Genomic DNA, 19,953 nt, shown 5'->3' on the forward strand with positions numbered 1-19,953 from the left:
ATATCACATGTAGAGTCCCCCAATTTCTTTTTAAAACCTGATGTCATAGAAACCGACTAAAATGGTGCTTGCCAGGTACTCAGGGCAGAGGGAATTACAGTGATGAAAATCAAAGGGAACCAATTTTCAGATGCAACAAGTTCTGGTGATCTAATGTACAGCATGGTGACTTAAAAAAGAAAAAAGGAAAGAAATATAGATACATATTACAACATGGATAAACCCCAAAGTAATTTTAATGAGCGTGAGAAGCCAGCCAAGAAAAGAATATATATTTTATGTTTCGCCTTATATAAAATGCTAGAAAATGTAATCTATAGTGACCAAAAAAAAAAAAAATCCCTGGGGACCATGGTTGGGACTAGGAAGGATGAAATACTAAGTTTACAAAGGGGCATGAGCAATTTTTGGGGGGTGATGGATATGCTCATTACCTTTACTAGGGTGGTGGTTTTACATGTGTATACATACACCAAAGTTTATAAACTGTATATTTTAAATAAGTGCAATCTAGTCTACATCAATTACACCTTAATAAAGCTGTTTAAACAACAATTAGGGTGACCAGTTAGCCCAGCTGGTTAGAGCGTGGTGCTAATAAAAAACAAGAAAACGAAAATGCAAGCCAAAAATGAGATTAAACGTATGCAAAATCTGTCACCTTGTATCATGAATGTATTAAAGATTCCTACAAAAAAATTAAGACAACTCAACTTTAAAGCAGGCAAAAAAACTATACAGATACTTCAAAAAAGAATACAGAGGAAGCAGCACCTAATAACACAAGAAAAAGTGCTAAATATCATTAAGCAGGAAAATTAAAATGCAAACTACTTCACAGTGACTAGAATAGCTAAACCAAAAGACAATCACGTGTTGGTGACTGTGTAGGAAGAAAAACAGAACTCTTCGACACTGCTGGTGGGAGTTTAAAATGGTACAACGCTGTGGAAAGCAGTTTAGCAGTTTCTCATTAACAGTTTCTCTATTAAACTTCAAGACACATTATAAAGCTACTGTAATTACAACAGTGTGACATTCAAGCAGGGACAAACAAAATCTAATGTAACGGCTCAGGAGCCCAGAAAAAGGCACACATATGTGGATATTTGTTTATTAAAAAAATGTGGCATTGAATGAAAATGGGAAAAGGATATGTAGGAATCCCTATGGAAAACTCTGCAACATTATCATACTCAAAAATCCAATCTAACTAGAATACAGACCTAAATGTGAAAGGAACACAAGGAAAGTTCTAGAAAGTAACAAAGGAAAATATCTTCATGATTTCAGGTACAGAAATATTTCTTAAGCAAAGACAAAAAGAAAAAGACTGATCTACATTAGAATTAAGAACTTTCATTAATCCAAGGGCACTACTAAGAGAATGAACAATACAAAACGCAGGGAAAAAGTGTTTGCAACAAAAATAACCAAAGATTCTTATTCAGAATACATAGAGAATTTCTATGTCTCATTAACAAAGAGACAATGCATTAAAAAATGGGCACCAGATCTGAAGATGCACTTGGAAAAAAAAAAAGTTATGCAAATAAAAATGCACTCACTCATCAGCAATCAGTAATATGCAAATCAAAATTATATGAAGTACAGAAACTCAACAGAGTAACTGAAATTCAGCAATCAAAATAAATAAAAACCCCGACAATACTAAATGTTAGTAAGGATATGGAACAAATTCTCATACAATGCTGGTGAGTGTGTAAAATAGTACATCCACTTTAGAGTATAACTTGCAATCAACAATATATGAATACTGTTCATATGAATACAGGCACATCCAGTGAGAAAACAATTCTCTGCTACATAAATGCATGCCCATATGCATCTGATGCACAAGAATGTTCACAGGTGCTTTACTTGTAATAGCCCTCAACTATACAAACAATGTAATACTAATAAAGAAAGAAGTAACTCTAATTACATGGATGAATCTAACAGTGGGCCAAAGCAGCTACACACAAAAGAATATTGTATGATTACACTCATATCATGTTCAAAAGTGAACAAAACCAAACTACAGTGTTTAGGTGTGCATATAGTCAGGCTAAAACTGCAGGTATTAAAGACTAATTAAATTTTTAAAAATGTTATCTTTGGTGGGGAAGGGGGAAGTAGGAAATCCGATTTGAGAAAAGACTGCAGGCTGCCTCCAGGGTGTTGATAATGTTCAACTTCTTGATCTGGGTAGCAATTAGGCAAATGTTTAATCTATAATAATTCACTGATAAGCATATTTGGGTTATCTGCACTTTACCCATATGTTGCACAATAAAGAGTTAAAACCAAGGAACAATGTTCCTGTTTGGGTCAGAAATATGGGGGGAAAAAAGAATTTCTTTTTCACATTATGTATTTAAAAAAATCTGACGAAGAGATTAATAAAAGTGGTTAGTCATCTATGTAGATGGGTTAAATGGTATGGATGACAATACTTTTGAATGGTACAAATTTACTTGTCAAAAGTTCTTTCAAAAAATACGTCCTTAAAAAAAGAACAAAGCTATGTACAGTGCTATTTAAAGATGATAATCTTAACAACCCAAGACCTAGCAGAGTGGGTGACACACGTAAGCACTCCATGTTTACTAAATCAATTAATGCCCCAGTACTGGAGATATTCTCTCTGACTTCAATGTCTATTCCCTTCTTCTTTGCCTAGCTAATCCTGCTTATCTGCAGAATCCATTTTCACAAATCCCTCACAAAGTAAGCTTTCTTTCCATTTCAAACAACAGTGTGGCCCTTTTCAAACAAAAGAGTCATCCCAATCCAAAGTAAATCAGTCTTTTTTGTCTTAATGCTACTGTCTTATAAAAAGATAATACTTGCTCCATAAATTAATGTTTGAATGAATAAATGAATACATGCATTGTATTTTATTTGAAAATCACACACAATAAAGTCCTTGCTTTCTTGAGCTACAATTAGATTTTTACTGTGGCAAATAAAAAGTGAACTCAACTGCAGAAAAAGACTAACTTCATTTGAGAAGACATTTAAATTTCAGATTTGATTTATTATGTATCTACTTAGTTTTTAGTAAATTTTAAAAAATGTATTTTACTGATTTAAATTACATTAAAAATTTCAAATGGCCTGCCCTCCATGAAGGTTCTGGGGGTTCCATAATTTGGGACATGACAATATATCCCCACCAAGCTGAAATACAAGTTGTTGTACCCTCATGCCACCTACCACAAAAAGAGAGGCACAATGCTTGGTTAGTATTTTTGTATTCTAGAGGTAACATACACTAAGTTTGCTACTTTGATCCATATTGAGAATCACCCACAAGGCTGCTAGCAAATTCAAGATGGAGTATAAGCCCCTGTACCATCTGGGCCTTATGAACCAGCATATCCAGTGGTACCTTTAGTGTCCATGGCAAATACGGATGCTCTATAGAGCCTCTCCCAAACACTAATTTGAGAATGACAGTGTAGAGGTCTATGATTTCTCAAACATAACATCTTCTGCAAATATCTATTTTACTTTTGAGAAACAAGTTTTGCCTTGCTACCGGGGCTTCGGAGACACTGAGTGCCTAACTACAGGACATCAGGTGACAATGTCACCTGAACTTCCTATTATGAACTGCTTAGTTAGCCACAACTGTTGGGCAGGGGCAGTAGCAATCTGTGTAAGAGGCTGAGTTTACCCAGGAGCAGATAGGTATTTATTTATTTATTTTTAAAGATTTTATTTATTTGAGAGAGAGAAGGAGAGATAGAGCATGAGGGGGGGCAGGTCAGAGGGAGAAGCAGACTCCCTGCTGAGCAGGGAGCCCGATGCGGGACTCGATCCCGGGACTCCAGAATCATGACCTGAGCCGAAGGCAGTCGCTGAACCAACTGAGCCAGCCAGGCGCCCCCAGGAGCAGATAGGTAGATCAGACTCCTTGAACATCAACTCCAGTAGGAGTGCCTTCTCTACCTCAATCCATGCCTATGCCCACCTGGGCAGTTCCTTACGACTGGCTGACCGAGGAAGAAAAACCTTGAGCCTATTTCAAACAGTGAGTTTGCACAGTATGTTGGTACCATCCAAAAGTAGATGGCCCACAGGTCACTCGGGTGACCATGAAAGAAGGTGGTAAAGGAAAATCCTCCTAGGGAACGGAACTTCACAGTACACTTAGATGTCCATTTTGTCTGGATTGAGAGATGGCCAGAATTACTGACTGAAACAGATTCATGGACAGTTACTAATGGTGTGGTTGAACGCTCAGGGATCTGGAACGAACAGGACTGGAGGACTGCTAATGAGAAGTCTGGGAAGAGATATGCAGAAGCACTTCTTTCAGAATGGGCACAGACTTTGAAGATACCTGTGTCTCATGAGTGCCTCAGGGGCATGCTCCGTGAAGGAGGCTTTTAATCATCAGGTGAACAAAATGACATGCACTATGGAAGTGAATCAAACTCTTCCTCCAGCTACACCAGTGCTTGTTCAATGGGCCCATGAATGAAGTGGCCACGGTGGCAGAGACAGAATAATGCAGTGGCTCAACAGCTAAGGCTACTGTTGGGAACCTAACCTGCGAACATCAGAGATCAACGCTGAGACTCTGATATGGCACCATTCCTTGGGGGGACCAGTCACCTGGAGGCAGATTACTGACAACGGATTTTTTCTGTCATGGAGGACAGTGCCTCTTCTCACTGATATACCTAGTAAGTCGTTCACAGAATTTTTGATTCCCATCCAAAAAACTCTGAGCTCTGCTGGTTCTGAAACTTAGTGCCCAATGGAAGATTGCTTCTACCAGGAAACACAACTGTTCCACTGAATTAAATACTTTCACCTGGCCACTGAACCAACAGGCAGGGAGAGGGGTTACTTACTCTAAGGGCCTGAGTGATTGATTCCAAGCATAAGGGGAAATTGAGTTGCTGCGCAAAATGGGGACCAAGAGGACTACATCTGAAGCCTGGGAGATTCACTTAGACTCCTCACTGTACTTCCAGGTCTACTATTCAAAGTTAATGTAAAACTGCCACCACCACCACCACAAGGCAGGACATTTAAGGACCCTTCAGAAATCAAAGTTTTGTTCACATCATCATCAGAGTACTCAGGACAGATGAAAGGCTGGCTTAGGGCAAAAGTATGTGAATGGAGAGTGAAAGAAGGAAGCCAGAGGTACCAACTACCAGCTTGTGACCAATCATAGCAACAAGGAATATAGGGCTTTACATATTTTCCCTTCATTTATTGTATATATTATGTCTACATCTGTGTAAATGTTAACCATTTTCTTCTTCCCGCTCTTCCCCATATTTATTTTATATATAATTTGTTGGAAGTAAACTTTACAAGGTAGTCTTTAGTTAGCAGAATATTCAGAAGCACTGTGATAAAGTATGTAATTCATATAGCCAGCCATGACTATTAGGATTGTACCTCTCATTATTTTGGGGAGAGGGTAAGAAATTCTTCACTTGTATGAAGGACAGCTTTATCTTGTAAGGTATAAACAGAATTCTTTTGTTGTTGGATGGAAGTTCAAACACGTTTAGAAGCACTGATATGGAAGTTAAGTAGCCAAAGGAGTGGACTGTGCCCATTACCTACTGCCTTTCAATTACAAATATATATATATTTCTTAAGATTTATTTATTTTAGTGAGGGCCCAGGCACATGCAAGTGGGGGGAGGGAGAGGGGGAGAGAGAGTCCCAAGCAGACTCCCCTCTGAGCTCAGAGCCCTATTCGGGGCTCCATCTCATAACCCTGAGATTATGACCTGAACTGAAATCAAGAGTCAGACACTTTAACCAACTGAGCCACCCAGGCGCCCCTACTCACTCTGTTTCAAATCTACTCTGTAATAAAGGGTCTAGACTCAAGTCAGTGTTCTCCTTCTCCCTGCCAAAAATTTAAAGTTCTGTCAGTAGAGGGTGCTAGCAGAAGAACAATGCAATAGAAAAATTGTCTTTGGGGGAAGGGGGGAAGGGAGAATGTGTGTGTGTGTGTGTGTGTGTGTGTGTGTAAGGCAAATCCCCAACCTCAGGGCCTAACCACACCCGAGCAGGGGGAGGGGAAGTTCTCTTAACAGTCCTGCTCAGCAGTTCCCTTCCTGTCAGCCTTGACCTTGCAACTGTGTACCAGCTCTGGTGGAAGGCAACCCAGTGAATTTCTCCACTATCTGCTGGGCTACACCTAACACATTTCCAACAAGCTCTAAAATCCAGTTTTGGGGAGAGGGTCCCCCTTTCAGGTTTGTTCTTTCCTTATGTATTCTCCCTTAGCTCCTTTATCCTTCTCAATGCCTAATTTCTTGAAAAAAATATTCTTTAAACTGTCCTTGTTCAAACTACTGTGTGGTTTCTGTCTCTTCACTGATAAGAGGAATAAATATTTTCTAAAGATTTTTAAAATTTGGGGGAGAGAGAATGAGAAGGCACAAGCACAATAGGGGTTAGGGGCAAAGGGAGAGGCCGCCTCCCGATGGGGAGGGAGTCCACACAGAGCTCAATCCCAGGATCCTGAGATCATGACCTGAGCTGAAGGCAGATGCTTAACCAAGTGAGCCACCCAGGTGTGCCGATAAGGGGAATAAATATTTTTACATCTAGGGGAGGAGCAAGATGGCGGAGGAGTAGGAGACCTGGATTTCAACTGGTCCCAGGAATGGAGCTAGATAGGGATCAAACCATTCTAAACACCTAAAACTCAACAGGAGATCGAAGATGAGAGTAGCAACAACTCTCTGAACAGAAAAGCGACCACTTTCTGGAAGAGAGGACGTGCGGAGAAGTGAATCCGAGGCGATATTCGGGAGAACAGACAGCAGGGGAGGGGGCCTCCGATGGCCGCTTCTGGCAAGTGATAGAGCCAAGGAGCACGACTTTTAGAAGTCGGCTCCGCTGAGGGACGTCGCTCCAGTGGCTAAGCGGGGATGGAAACCTCGCGGGACAGTGTGGTCTCAGGACCCTCGGGGTCACAGAAAGACCGGGAGTGCCTGAGTGCGGCAGAGCTCCTGGGTATCGAAGCGGGGAAGCCGGCTGCAGAGACCGAGCTGAGGCGCGGGCTCTCAGCTCAGGGTTGCCATACACCGTGATCCGCGGCACAGTCGGGCCACTGCTCCCCCAGCAGGGACCCAACAAGCGGCAGATCCGGGGAGACTCCCCTTCCTCCCCCGGGAGGAACAGCGTGGGAGCGCACCGCAGGGATCTGCTGGGGTTAGAGACTCCACACGGGGTCGGGTGCCAGAGATAGAAACGCTCCGTCACAGGCCGAGTGAGCACGCAGTGCGGCCAGAGACCAGGGAGACGGGAGTGATTGACTGCTTTCCTCTGGGGGCTCACTGAGGAGCGGGGCCCCGAGTTCTCGGCTCCTCTGGGGCGGAGACTGGTGGCCGCCATTTTCACTCTAGTCCTCCAAAGCTGTACCAAGAGCTTGCAGGGAACAAAAGCTCCCAAGAGCAAACCCGAGCAGATAACTTAGCCGGGACCCGGCAAGGGCGGGCAATTCCGCCTCTGGGAAAGACACTTGGGAACCACGGCAACAGGCCCCTCCCCCAGAAGATCAGCAAGAACAGCCAGGCAAAACCAAGTTTACTGATCAATGAGAAGGGCGGAATTCCAGTGAAAGAGGAATACTGCACAGAGAATTTATGGCTTTTTTCCCATGATTCTTTAGTCTTTGAAAGTTAAGTTTTTTTGAATTTTTCTTTTTCCCTTTTTCAACCAACATCTTATTATTCCCTTTTTAAAAAAATCTTTTTTATATTTCATTTTTAGAGTCATACTCTATCCCTTCACAATAGTTAACCTTATTTTTGGGTGTGTGTGTGTGTGTGTGTGTGTGTGTGTATATATATATATATATAAGCTGTTCTGTCTTTAAAATTTTGGGATACAGTTTCTTCTAACAGACCAAAATATACACTAAGTCTCTAGTGTGTGGCTTTGTTCTAGTCTCCTGCCTGATCACATTCTTTTTTTTTAAATCCTCTCCTTTTTCAACCAATTCTTTTAAAAAAAATCTTTTATAATTTTCATTTTTACAGTCATACGCCATCCCTTCATCGTATTAACCCTCATTTTTGTACATATATGTTTTTCTTTCTTTAAAATTTTGGGAGGCACTTTCTTCTAACAGACCAAAATACGCTCAAAATATAGCATGTGGCACTGATCTAAGCACCAGCCTAATTATATCTGATCATATTCTGTTTTGTTTTTGTAATCTTTTTCTTTTTTTTTTCTTTCTTTTCCCCCAGTTTCAGGTCTTTTCTGATTTGTTTAGTGTACATTTTCTGGGGATGTCATTACCCTGTTACCATTTTGTTCTCTCATTCATCTATTCTCTGGACAAAATGACAAGACAGAAAAAATCAACTCTAAAAAAAGAACAAGAGGCAGTACTGACTGCCAGGGACCTAATCAATACAGACATTAATAAGATGTCAGAACTAGAGTTCAGAATGATGATTTTAAAGATACTGGCTGGGCTTGAAAAAAACACGGAAGATACGAGAGAAACCCTTTCTGGAGAAATAAAAGAACTAAAATCTAACCAAGTCGAAATCAAAAAGGCTATTAATGAGGTGCAATCAAAAATGGAGGCTCCAACTGCTAGGATAAATGAGGCAGAAGAGAGAATTAGTGATACAGAAGACCAAATGATGGAAAATAAAGAAGCTGAGAAAAAGATAAGCAACTACCGGATCACAAGGGCAGAATTCGAGAAAGCAGTGATAACATAAGACAAAACAACATTAGAATAATTGGGATACCAGAAGAAGAAGAAAGAGAGAGAGGGGCAGAAGGTATACTGAAGCAAATTATAGCAGAGAACTTCCCTAATTTGGGGAAGGAAACTGGCATCAAAATCCAGGAGGCACAGAGAACCCTTCTTAAAAGCAATAAAAATAGGTCAACACCCCGACACCTAATAGTAAAACTTACGAGTCTCAGAGACAAAGAGAAAATCATGAAAGCAGCTCAGGAGAAGAGATCTATAACCTACAATGGTAGAAACATTAGACTGGCAACAGACCTATCCACAGAGATCTGGCAGGCCAGAAAGGACTGGCATGATATATGCAGAACACTAAATGAGAAAAATATGTAGCCAAGAATACTATATCCAGCGAGGCTGTCATTGAAAATAGAAGGAGAGATAAAAAGCTTCCAGGACAAACAAAAACTAAAGGAATTTGCAAACACAAAACCAGTCCTACAAGAAATATTGAAAGGGGTCCTCTAAGCAAAGAGAGAGCCTAAAAGTAACATAGACAAGAAAGGAACACAGACAATATACAGTAACATTCACCTTACAGGCAATACAATGGCACTAAATTCGTATCTTTCAATAGTTACCCTGAATGTAAATGGGCTAAATGCCCCAATCAAAAGACACAGGCTATCAGATTGGATTAAAAAACAAGACCCATCGATATGCTGTCTGCAGGACACTCATTTTAGACCCAAAGACACCCCCAGATTGAAAGTGAGGGGGTGGAAAACCATTTGCCATGCTAATGGACACCAAAAGAAAGCTGGGGTGGCAATCCTTATATCAGACAAATTAGATTTTAAACCAAAGACTATAATAAGAGATGAGGAAGGACTATATCCTACTTAAAGGGTCTATCCAACAAGAAGATCTAACAATTTTAAATATCTATGCCCCTAACATGGGAGCAGCCAATTACATAAGCCAATTAATAACAAAATCAAAGAAACACATTGACAACAATACAATAATAGTGGGGGACTTTAACACCCCCCTCACTGAAATGGGCAGATCATCTAAGCAAAAGATCAACAAGGAAATAAAGACTTTAAATGACACACTGGACCAGATGGACTTCACAGATGTATTCAGAACATTCCATCCCAAAGCAACAGAATACACACACATTCTTCTCTAGTGCCCATGGAACATTCTCCAGAACAGATCACATCCTAGGTCACAAATCAGGTCTCAACTGGTACCAAAAGACTGGGATCATTCCCTGCGTATTTTCAGACCACAGTGCTTTGAAACTAGAACTCAATCACAAGAGGAAAGTCGGAAAGAACTCAAATACAAGGAGGCTTAAGAGCATCCTACTAAAGAATGAATGGGTCAACCAGGAAATTAAAGAAGAATTAAAAAAACTCATGGAAACCAATGAAAATGAAAACACAACTGTTCCAAATCTTTGGGATACAGCAAAGGCAGTCCTAAGAGGAAAAGTATATAGCAATACAAGCCTTTCTCAAGAAACAAGAAAGGTCTCAAATACACAACCTAACCCTACACCTAAAGGAGCTGGAGAAAACAGCAAATAAAGCCTAAACCCAGCAGGAGAAGAGAAATAATAAAGATCAGAGCAGAAATCAATGAACTAGAAACCAAAAGAACAGTAGGACAGATCAACAAAACTAGGAGCTGATTCTTTGAAAGAATTAACAAGATTGATAAACCCCTGGCCAGGCTTATCAAAAAGAAAAGAGAAAGGACCCAAATCAACAAAATCATGAATGAAAGAGGAGAGATCACAACCAACACCAAAGAAATACAATTATAAGAACATATTATGAGCAACTGCCAGCAAATTAAGATGATCTGGAAGAAATGGATGCATTCCTAGAGATGTAATCAACTACCAAAACTGAACCAGGAAGAAATAGAAAAGCTGAGAACAGACCTATAACCACTAAGGAAATTGAAGAGGTAATCAAAAATCTCCCAACAAACAAGAGCCCAGGTCCAGATGGCTTCCCAGGGGAATTCTACCAAACATTTAAAGGAGAATTAATACCTATTCTTCTGAAACTGTTCCAAAAAATAGAAATGGAAGGAAAACTTCCAAACTTGTTTGATCAGGCCAGCATTACCTTGATTCCAAAACCAGACAAAGACCCCATCAAAAAGGAAAATTACAGACCAATATCCTTGATGAACATGGATGCAAAACTTCTCACCAAAATACTAGCCAATAGGGTCCAAGAATACATTTAAAGGATTATTCACCATGACCAAGTGGGATTTGTTGCTGGGCTGCAAGGTTGGTTCAACATCCGCAAATCAACATGATACATTTTTAATAAAAGAAAGAACAAGAACCATATGATCCTCTCAATAGATGCAGAAAAGTATTTGACAAAGTACAGCATCCTTTCTTGATTAAAACTCTTCACAGTGTAGGTATAGAGGGTACACACCTCAATATCATAAAAGCCATCTATGAAAAACCCATGGTAAATATCATTCTCAATGGGGAAAAACTGACAGCTTTCCCCCTAAGGTCGGGAACACAGCAGGGATGTCCACTATCACCACTGCTATTCAACATAGTACTAGAAGTCCTAGCCTCCGCAATCAGACAACAAAAAGAAATAAAAGGCATCTGAATTGGCAAAGAAGTCATCAAATTCTCACTCTGCAGATGATACGATACTTTATGTGGAAAACCCGAAAGACTCCACCCCAAAACTGCTAGAACTGCTAGAACTCAAGAATTCAGTAAAGTGGCAGGATATAAAATCAATGCACAGAAATCAGTGGCATCTCTATACAACAAGACAGAAGAAAGAGAAATTAAGGAGTCGATCCCATTTACAATTGCATGCAAAACTGTAAGATACCTAGGAATAAATCCAACCAAAGAGGCAAAGGATCTGTACTCAGAAAACTATAGAATACTCATGAAAGAAATTGAGGAAGACACAAGGAAATGGAAAAATGTTCCATGCTCATGGATTGGAAGAACAAATATTGTGGAAATGTCTAAGCTACTTAGATCAGTCTACACTTTTAATGCAATCCCTATCAAAATACCATCACCACTTTTTTCAAAGAAATGGAAGAAATAATCCTAAAATTTGTATGGAACCAGAAAAGACCCCCGAATAGCCAGAGGAACATTGAAAAAGAAAAGCAAAGCTGGTGGCATCACAATCCCAGACTTCAAGCTCTATTACAAAGCTGTAATCATCAAGATAGTATGGTACTTGCACAAAAACAGATACACAGATCAGTGGAACAGAACAGAGCCCAGAAATGGACCCTCAACTCTATGGTCAACTAAACTTCGACAAAGCAGGAAAAGAATGTCCAATGGAAAAAAGTCTCTTTAACAAATGGTGTTGGAAAAACTGGACAGCTACATGCAGAAGAATGAAACTGGACCATTTCCTTACACCACACACAAAAACAGACTCAAAATGGATGAAAGTCCTCAGTGTGAGACAGGAATCCATCAAAATCCTAGAGTAGAACACAGGCAGCAACCTCTTCAACCTCAGCAACAGCAACTTCTTCCTAGAAACATCACCAAAGGCAAGGGAAGCAAGGGCAAAAATGAACTATTGGGTCTTCATCAAGATAAAAGCTTTTGCACAGCAAAAGAAACAGTCAACAAAACCAAAAGACAACTGACAGAGTGGGAGAAGATATTTGCAAATGACATATCAGATAAAGGGCCAGTACCCAAAATCTATAAAGAACTTATCAAACCTAACACCCAGAGAACAAATAATACAATCAAGAAATGGGCAGAAGACATGAACAGACATTTCTGCAAAGACGACATCCAAATGGCCAACAGACACATGAAAAAGTGTTCTACATCACTGGGCATCAAGGAAATCCAAATCAAAACCTCCATGAGATACCACCTCACACCAGTCAGAATGGCTAAAATTAAGTCAGGAAACGACAGATCTTGGCGAGGATGTGGAGAAAGGGGAACCCTCCTACACTGTTGGTGGGAATGCAAGCTGGTGCAGCCACTATGGAGAATAGTATGGAGGCTCCTCAAAAAGTTGAAAATAGAGCTACCCTATGACCCAGCAACTGTACTACTGGGTATTTACCCCATAGAAATGTAGTGATCCGAAGGGGCACGTGCACCCCAATGTTTATAGCAGCAATGTCCACAATAGCCAAACTATGGAAAGAGACTCAATGTCCATCAACAGATGAATGGATAAGGAAGATGTGATACCCACATACACACTGAAATATTATGCAGCCATCAAAAAAATGAAATCTTGCTATTTGCAACGATATGGATGGAACTAGAGGGTATTATGCTAAGCTAAATAAGTCAATCAGAGAAAGACAAATATCATATGATCTCACTGTTAGGAGGAATTTGAGAAACAAGAGAGAGGATCATAGGGGAAGAGAGGGAAAAATCAAACAAGACGAAACCAGAGGGAGACAAACCATAATAGACTCATAATCTCAGGAAGCAAACTGAGAATTGTTGCAATGGATGGGGGTGGGAGGGATGGGGTGGCTGGGTGATGGACATTGGGGAGGGTATGTGCTATGGTGAGCGTGGTGAACGGTGTAAGACTGATGAATCACAGACCTGTACCCCTGAGACAAATAATACATTATATGTTAATTAAAAAAAAATGAGATGACCCATACCATCTATCAAGTAGACTATACCCTGATATTTAAATTTAACAGTTTTGCAACTAACAGCTGCAACTAAAAGCTTTACTTTAAAAGTCTAAAAGTCTCTTCTCAACATTATTGGAAATAAATCGGTAAAAAATTATGTTTTTACATCACCAAATTTTAATATTAGGCCCCCAAAATCTTAGTAATTGCTTAGAGAATAAATTCTTTAAATTCAATTAACATAGAGTGTATTATTAGTTTCAGAGGTAGAGTTCAGTGATTCATCAGCTGCATACAACACCCAGTGCTCATTCCATCACGTGCCTTCCTTCATGCCCATTACCGAGTTACTCCACCTCGTCTCCCCTCCAGCAACCCTGTTTCTTTCCTATACTTAGGAGTCTATCATGGTTTGTCTGTCCCTCTGGTTTCATCTTGTTTTATTCTTCCCTTTTTTTTTTTCTTTTTTTACTAACCAGAATCATGCTGTATGTATTGTTCTTTGATGTGCTTATTGGAGATGTTCTCAGCCTAGCACACTCCTTTTATCCATTCTCTATTCCACAGAAATAGATGTTTGGGTTGCTTCATTTTGCTGTTATAATTATGCCCACTTTTGTGCACAAACTTGAGCACAGGGGCTGCAATTTGAGGGGAAGAGCGTCAATTTGAGCCTGTGGCAATCTGAGGTGAAGGCGTGTTGACTTGGCATTGAGCAGGTGGCAGACCATGCATGCTGACTCGGGCAGGAGGGTGGCTAGACTGTGAATTTGGGACCCACAGGCCGATAGCATCGTGTGTGACAGGGACGTGGCTGGTTTTGCTTTCAACTTTTGTTTTTCTGGGAAACTCGATCTCTCCTTCTATTCTAAATGAAGGCCTTGCTGGATAGAGTATTCCTGGCTGTAGATTTTTTCCTTTTAGTGGTTGGAATTTCTCATGCCACTTTCTAGAGAATAAATTCTTGAAGAACACTACATGTGACCAACCACCCTTCTCTTGTTTTACCTAATAATTATGATGGTGATAATTAACACTTATAACAGTCAGGCACTCTTCTAAGATATATATATAAAACTCATATATTCCTCAAAACTAGTCATGATTAGGTAATTTGCCCAAAAAATAGAACATTAAACATGAACTCATGTAGTCTGGCTCTCGAATGCCCCTTCTGTTGAGAGCTTTGAGTGGTAGAGATGCTAAAACTTCAGAGAGACACTTCAAGTAGGTACTCTTGTACTCATTTTACAAAGACAACTAAAATTTGTACAAAGTCATACAAACAGTAAGTGATAAATCAGGACTTTAATCTAGTTGCCTTACTCAAAACCTATTTCTTAACTATTAAAATAGATCACCCTCTCTATAACCACTAATAGTAGCAATAAATCCGAAAACCATCAGATAAATCAGATCAAATCTCATATAAAAATTAAGGTCAAATAAAAGATACTATGTCACGATGTAAACTTAAAGATTACACCCTCAAAAATATGAATTGTCAGTTGTTTCCTAGTACTTCCAATAGTACCAGCAAGCAAGCACATTCATAAAATTTATCACCTACTGAGAGAAAATATACATCCTACATAAAACAGTTTAACATTAGAGATAAAATAAATAGTTGTAATATTAACTTTGCCTGCCACATACTCTAAAGCAGCAAATGTAAATGTACCTGCAAGGAGGCAAGACCATGGAGTCTTTCATAAGCACAGATCCAGAAAGCAGGATATACCAACATCTGGCAACAGTTTCTGAACTGTTAAAATAAGTAAAATTAATGAGTAAATACACACACGTATTCACATGTATATGACTCAAAATAATACATAACATGACTCAATACAAAGTACATAACATGAAATACATTCTAAAAATATTTAAGTCATTAAAATTTAATGGAATTTTGGGAAATACTGTTGCCAAAGGTTTTATACAGACCATGTTCATATGGGAAAAAGTGTTATCACTACTTTAAGATACAGACTTCACAAGTATATGGTTATTAACTCAATTTTATTAATTATACCATTAGCTTCACCTTCATTTTTGTGTAGTGGATCATAACACCTGATGATTAAAGCTTAAACATTGTACTACATCTGTACATCATAAAATCCTGTTTTGATAACTTTTATATATATTAAAGACTTATTTGAAATTCACAAGTTCATCAATGTTATATCTTCACTGACAACTATAATTTGAATCATGATCTATTTCTTTTAAATTTTATTGACATAAAATGCCTACCAAATCTTTCATTTTATACGTGTTTGAAGGATAAAAGAATACCAGAGACTTAAGTTTATCAGCATTTTAGCTGAGTTAAATCTCTAATGGAAACCAGAATCTTGTTAGTGTATAAACTAACCATTCTGTCTTTCAAATATCTTTATTTACCATACCTAAAGTTTTAATTAATTCCAATATGTAAAAGATTCTACTATCTATAAAACAAATCATTTCTATGACCTGGAGATTTTTATCTATCTAGATATCTACTTGACATGTCAACTTGAACATCTAACAGAGAGAACTCAAACTCAACAATTTCAAAATCTACCTATCATTTCCTTCAAGCTTGTATCTTCTCTGGTATTCTCTGTATTCAATGAATACTGCCATCCTCCACCCAGAAACCTAGGCTTCTAAAACATTCCACATAGCACTCAGGGTAAGCTTTCTAGGTCAATCCTATTACTGACCATAAGAAGGAAAAATTGTCAACTTTCCAGTAGGTACATTATTATTATTATTTTTTAAGATTTATTTGAGATAGAGACCACACACATGTGCGAGTGAACAGGGAGGACCAGGGGTCGGGGGGAGGCAGGGGGGAGAGAGAAAGAATCCTCAAGCAGACTCTGGGCTGAGCACGGAGCCCAATCCCAGGACCCTGAGATCATGGCCTGAGCCAAAATCAAGAGTCTGCCAGTTAACCAACTGAGCCACCCTGGTGCCCCTCCAGTAGGTACTTTTAAGTTCTTTTTTAATATCTTCGTCTCCACGGAGGGAAGACCTAAATGGCTGCCATCTCCTACTTAAGGTTCTTTGTTTAGAAATTCTACTTCCTTTTTCTTGTGAAATATGACTTACAAAGTCAAGGAGGAATAAAATTAAAAAAAAAATGCCAGAAATTAAGACAGAAGAAAGTTAAGTGGATGCCACCACAAGCCTCCAATTTTTATCTCACTTAACTGAAGGGGTCACAAAGTTGTCAGTAACTTCTATTATAAATATAGGAAAAATCCTGAAGTTCACTCCCACCACAAAGAGAACCATGCCAGCCCATGAATAAGAAACTGGTCAGACCTTGCAAAAAAAATTCACTCTCAGAGCATGGTTTGACAAAGCATCTGGCTAAGTAAACCCAAGGAAAGCAAAATGCTTTCATGTGGGCCATTCTATCTCCTTTCTCTGGGCAAGCAAACTCTAGCCCAGAGAAGGAAGGCATACTTAATCTTGTCAGATCTTATTCATACAAAGGCTTCAGATACTCCCAAGAAAAAGACAAAAAATCTTAAGATGGCCTCCACCTGCTTCTCCAGACTCCTCTCTTGCTGGTTCCTCTTCTTTCCTCATGGTGCTTGAACACACTGGTTTACTTTCCCTTTTTCTACCAGGCTGCTTCCCAGTTCAGATCAACCATACACACTCTCTTCTCTGCCACCACCAATCTCTGAATTTAAATTCTTCGTTAACTTCCACATTCTTTTTAAATTCTATTATTAACCAGACAGAGATCTGTGTAACTCCTGATATTTTTGGAACAGTTTATTGAGGTATAATTTAAATACCATAAATTTACCCAATTTAAGTGCATAATTCAATTTTCATGAAACTTAAAAGAACTGTGCAAAGATCACCACAATCCAGTTTTAGAACACTTCTTTATGTTCTTAGCCAATAACATGCTCTGTCTCTATAGATGTGGCTTTCCTGGACAGTTCATATAAATGGGATCATGTAATAGATGGTGTTTCTTCCTTGCTTCTTCCACTTAGCATGTTTTTGAGGTTTATTCATGTTGCAGTATATATAAATGCTTTATTCCTTTTTTATTGCCAAATAGTATTCCACTATACAGATACATGACATTTTATTTATCCATTCATCAAAAATTTTGATCATTTCTGGTTTTAGGCTGGAAATACAAATAGCACTACTAAGAACATCTGTGTACAGTCTGTATGCGTATGCTTTCATTTCTCTAGTATAACTATGCAAAAGTGGAATTAGTGGGTCACGTGGTAAAATTGTTTAACTTTTTGAGAAACAGCCACTGTTTCCTACAATAACTCTGTCATTTAACATCCACACCACCAACACATGAGGATTCCAGTTGTTACCTATTGGTGCCAATACTTGCTACTCTCTACATTTTTGACTGTGGCTATTCTAATGGCTGTAAAGTGACAGCTCATTAATTTTTGTATGTATTAATTTAGTATGATGTAAGGTAAGGGTCTAAATTAACTTTTTGCAAGTAAATACTCAATTAATCGAACATCATTTGCTGAAAAACTATGCTGTCCTCTCTGAAATGCTTTAGCACCTTCGTCATAAATGAACTGTTCATCGGTGGTTCCTTTTTAATCCTCAATTGTGTTATACCCACACTACGGACAAATCTTAGCTGGAGGCCATTAAAAAAAAAAAAAAACTTCCTAAATACAAGGGTTTACTTCTGGGCTCTCAATTCTGTTCCAATGATCTATTTATCTATTCTTTTCCTTGATAGCACTTAAATATGTTTAACTCTTAATTTTCTCTACTCCACTCAACAATAAGCTCAATAAAGACAAACACTATGTCTCCCCACCACGCTACACAAAGGTAAGCATAATGTATAGCAGACAAGCTTTTAATAATAAATGAATGGATCAACAAATGAATCAAGATAGGTATTAAAATCCTTATGAGTCCAGTTTAATGCTTTCAAAAAGTGATTAATATAATGGGCTGGTAAAGAAACACGAAAGTTAATACCATCCCAATATACCAGGTGAATCTATATAATAAAAGAGGTCACCGCTGCCAAAATTTTTAGAAAGAACGTAGTTAAGAGTATTTTCATCATCTTGAGAAAGGTAAAGACTTTGTTTTTTAAGTAGAACATGAAAAGCACTCATTGCAAAAGAAAAACTGAGAAAGTTAGAAATTTTTCCTCTCCAAAGGATGCCTTTAATAGAGTAAAAAGGAAAACCACAAAGTGGGAGAAGATACATACAATATAAGTATCCCAACAAAGGACATGGATACAGAATTCATAAATAAATTTCTACTAATCGAAATACTACAGAAAACCCAATTAAAAAATGGTTAAAAACTCAAATCAGATTTCATAAAAAAGCTATCCAAATAGCCTACAAAAACATGAAAATCATTCATCATCGTCAATAAGCAGGGAGATATAAAATAAAATCACAGTGAGATAAGATGAAATATGTGAATCAGATACTAATGTCAGATTCTCCTAAATTTGATCACATGTATTTCCAATAATTCTATTCCTAAGAATATGCCCAACAGTAATGACTATATAAGGGCACAAAAAGACATGAACAAAATGTTCGCAGAAAGTTTATTATTCACAATAGGAAAAAACTGGAAACAACCCTACTATCTATCAAGAGTGGAAATGATAAATGAATTGTGTCATTTTTACACATACAGTAAAGCAGTGAAAAATAATTAATGCAAAAACACAGAAGAATCTTAGACATTTATCAAGTTAAAAAAAAAAAAAAAGCCTAACCAAACAATTTTTATCTATGTGGGGTTCAAAATGAGTTAAAACTCATCTATGGTGATGGAAATCAGAACTGGATTACCTTTCCAAGAGAGGTGACTAGAGTCTCAGGAGAGCTGAAATGTTCTTTCTCTATATTCACCTGGTTAACAGTTACTAATACATACTATTTTATTTATTAAACTTTTTGTGCACTATTTCAGTTTATGAATATATTTCAATCTACTCTAAAGAAATTCCTTCCAAATAAATTTCAATGCTAAAAGTCAAAATTTAAACATTAAAGCTATTATTTTAAGCTAATTAAGGACTTACCAAAAAAGAATTTGATTGCCACTGTATCTCTCATAGCGTGCTCTTGCAGACATTAATCTTAACATATTAAAAAAAAGGCAAAAATTTAATGATTTTATCAATTTTGTTTTAAAAATACTGTTATAATTACTTCAACAGAAAATTGTATCAAATAATACATATGTTAATAAAATTAAATAAAAATAAAAAATAAAATTATCATATCTACCCCTAACTTCACTTCTCCAAGAGTTCAGAAATATATACATCTAATGCAGTATTTTCAAAAACATCAACTGGATAATATTAAGAGGCAACAAATATAATACTATTATGTACATTGTATAACCTGCCAATTCATACTGAACAATGTTCCTTTTCTGTTACGGAAAAATACACGTTTGTCTGATTCACTATTGATTCCTCCTGTTAAGAAATTACTGGCGGGGGGGGGGGGGGGAGTTCCCAACAGATGCATACACACACACATATCAAAGTCTGTTGAATACACACACACACA

The 19,953-nt window shown here is 38.1% G+C and overlaps 1 protein-coding gene across 12 annotated transcripts in view; it reads right to left on the bottom strand.

Annotated features, from left to right (window-relative positions):
• The window catches only part of RAPGEF6 (Rap guanine nucleotide exchange factor 6), a 197,088-nt gene that overhangs the window by 154,048 nt on the left and 23,087 nt on the right, over nucleotides 1-19,953 (bottom strand). For all 12 annotated transcript variants that reach the window (XM_035727570.1, XM_035727566.1, XM_035727571.1 and 9 more), the window contains 2 exons: nucleotides 19,455-19,511; nucleotides 15,060-15,143 (listed from right to left, as the gene is read on the bottom strand). In XM_035727570.1, coding sequence (XP_035583463.1) covers nucleotides 15,060-15,143; nucleotides 19,455-19,511 — 141 coding nt within the window. The remainder of the gene's footprint in view (nucleotides 1-15,059; nucleotides 15,144-19,454; nucleotides 19,512-19,953) is intronic.

This window comes from Zalophus californianus, chromosome 5 (genome assembly GCF_009762305.2).
Source record: "Zalophus californianus isolate mZalCal1 chromosome 5, mZalCal1.pri.v2, whole genome shotgun sequence".
Classification (NCBI taxonomy): domain Eukaryota; kingdom Metazoa; phylum Chordata; class Mammalia; order Carnivora; family Otariidae; genus Zalophus; species Zalophus californianus.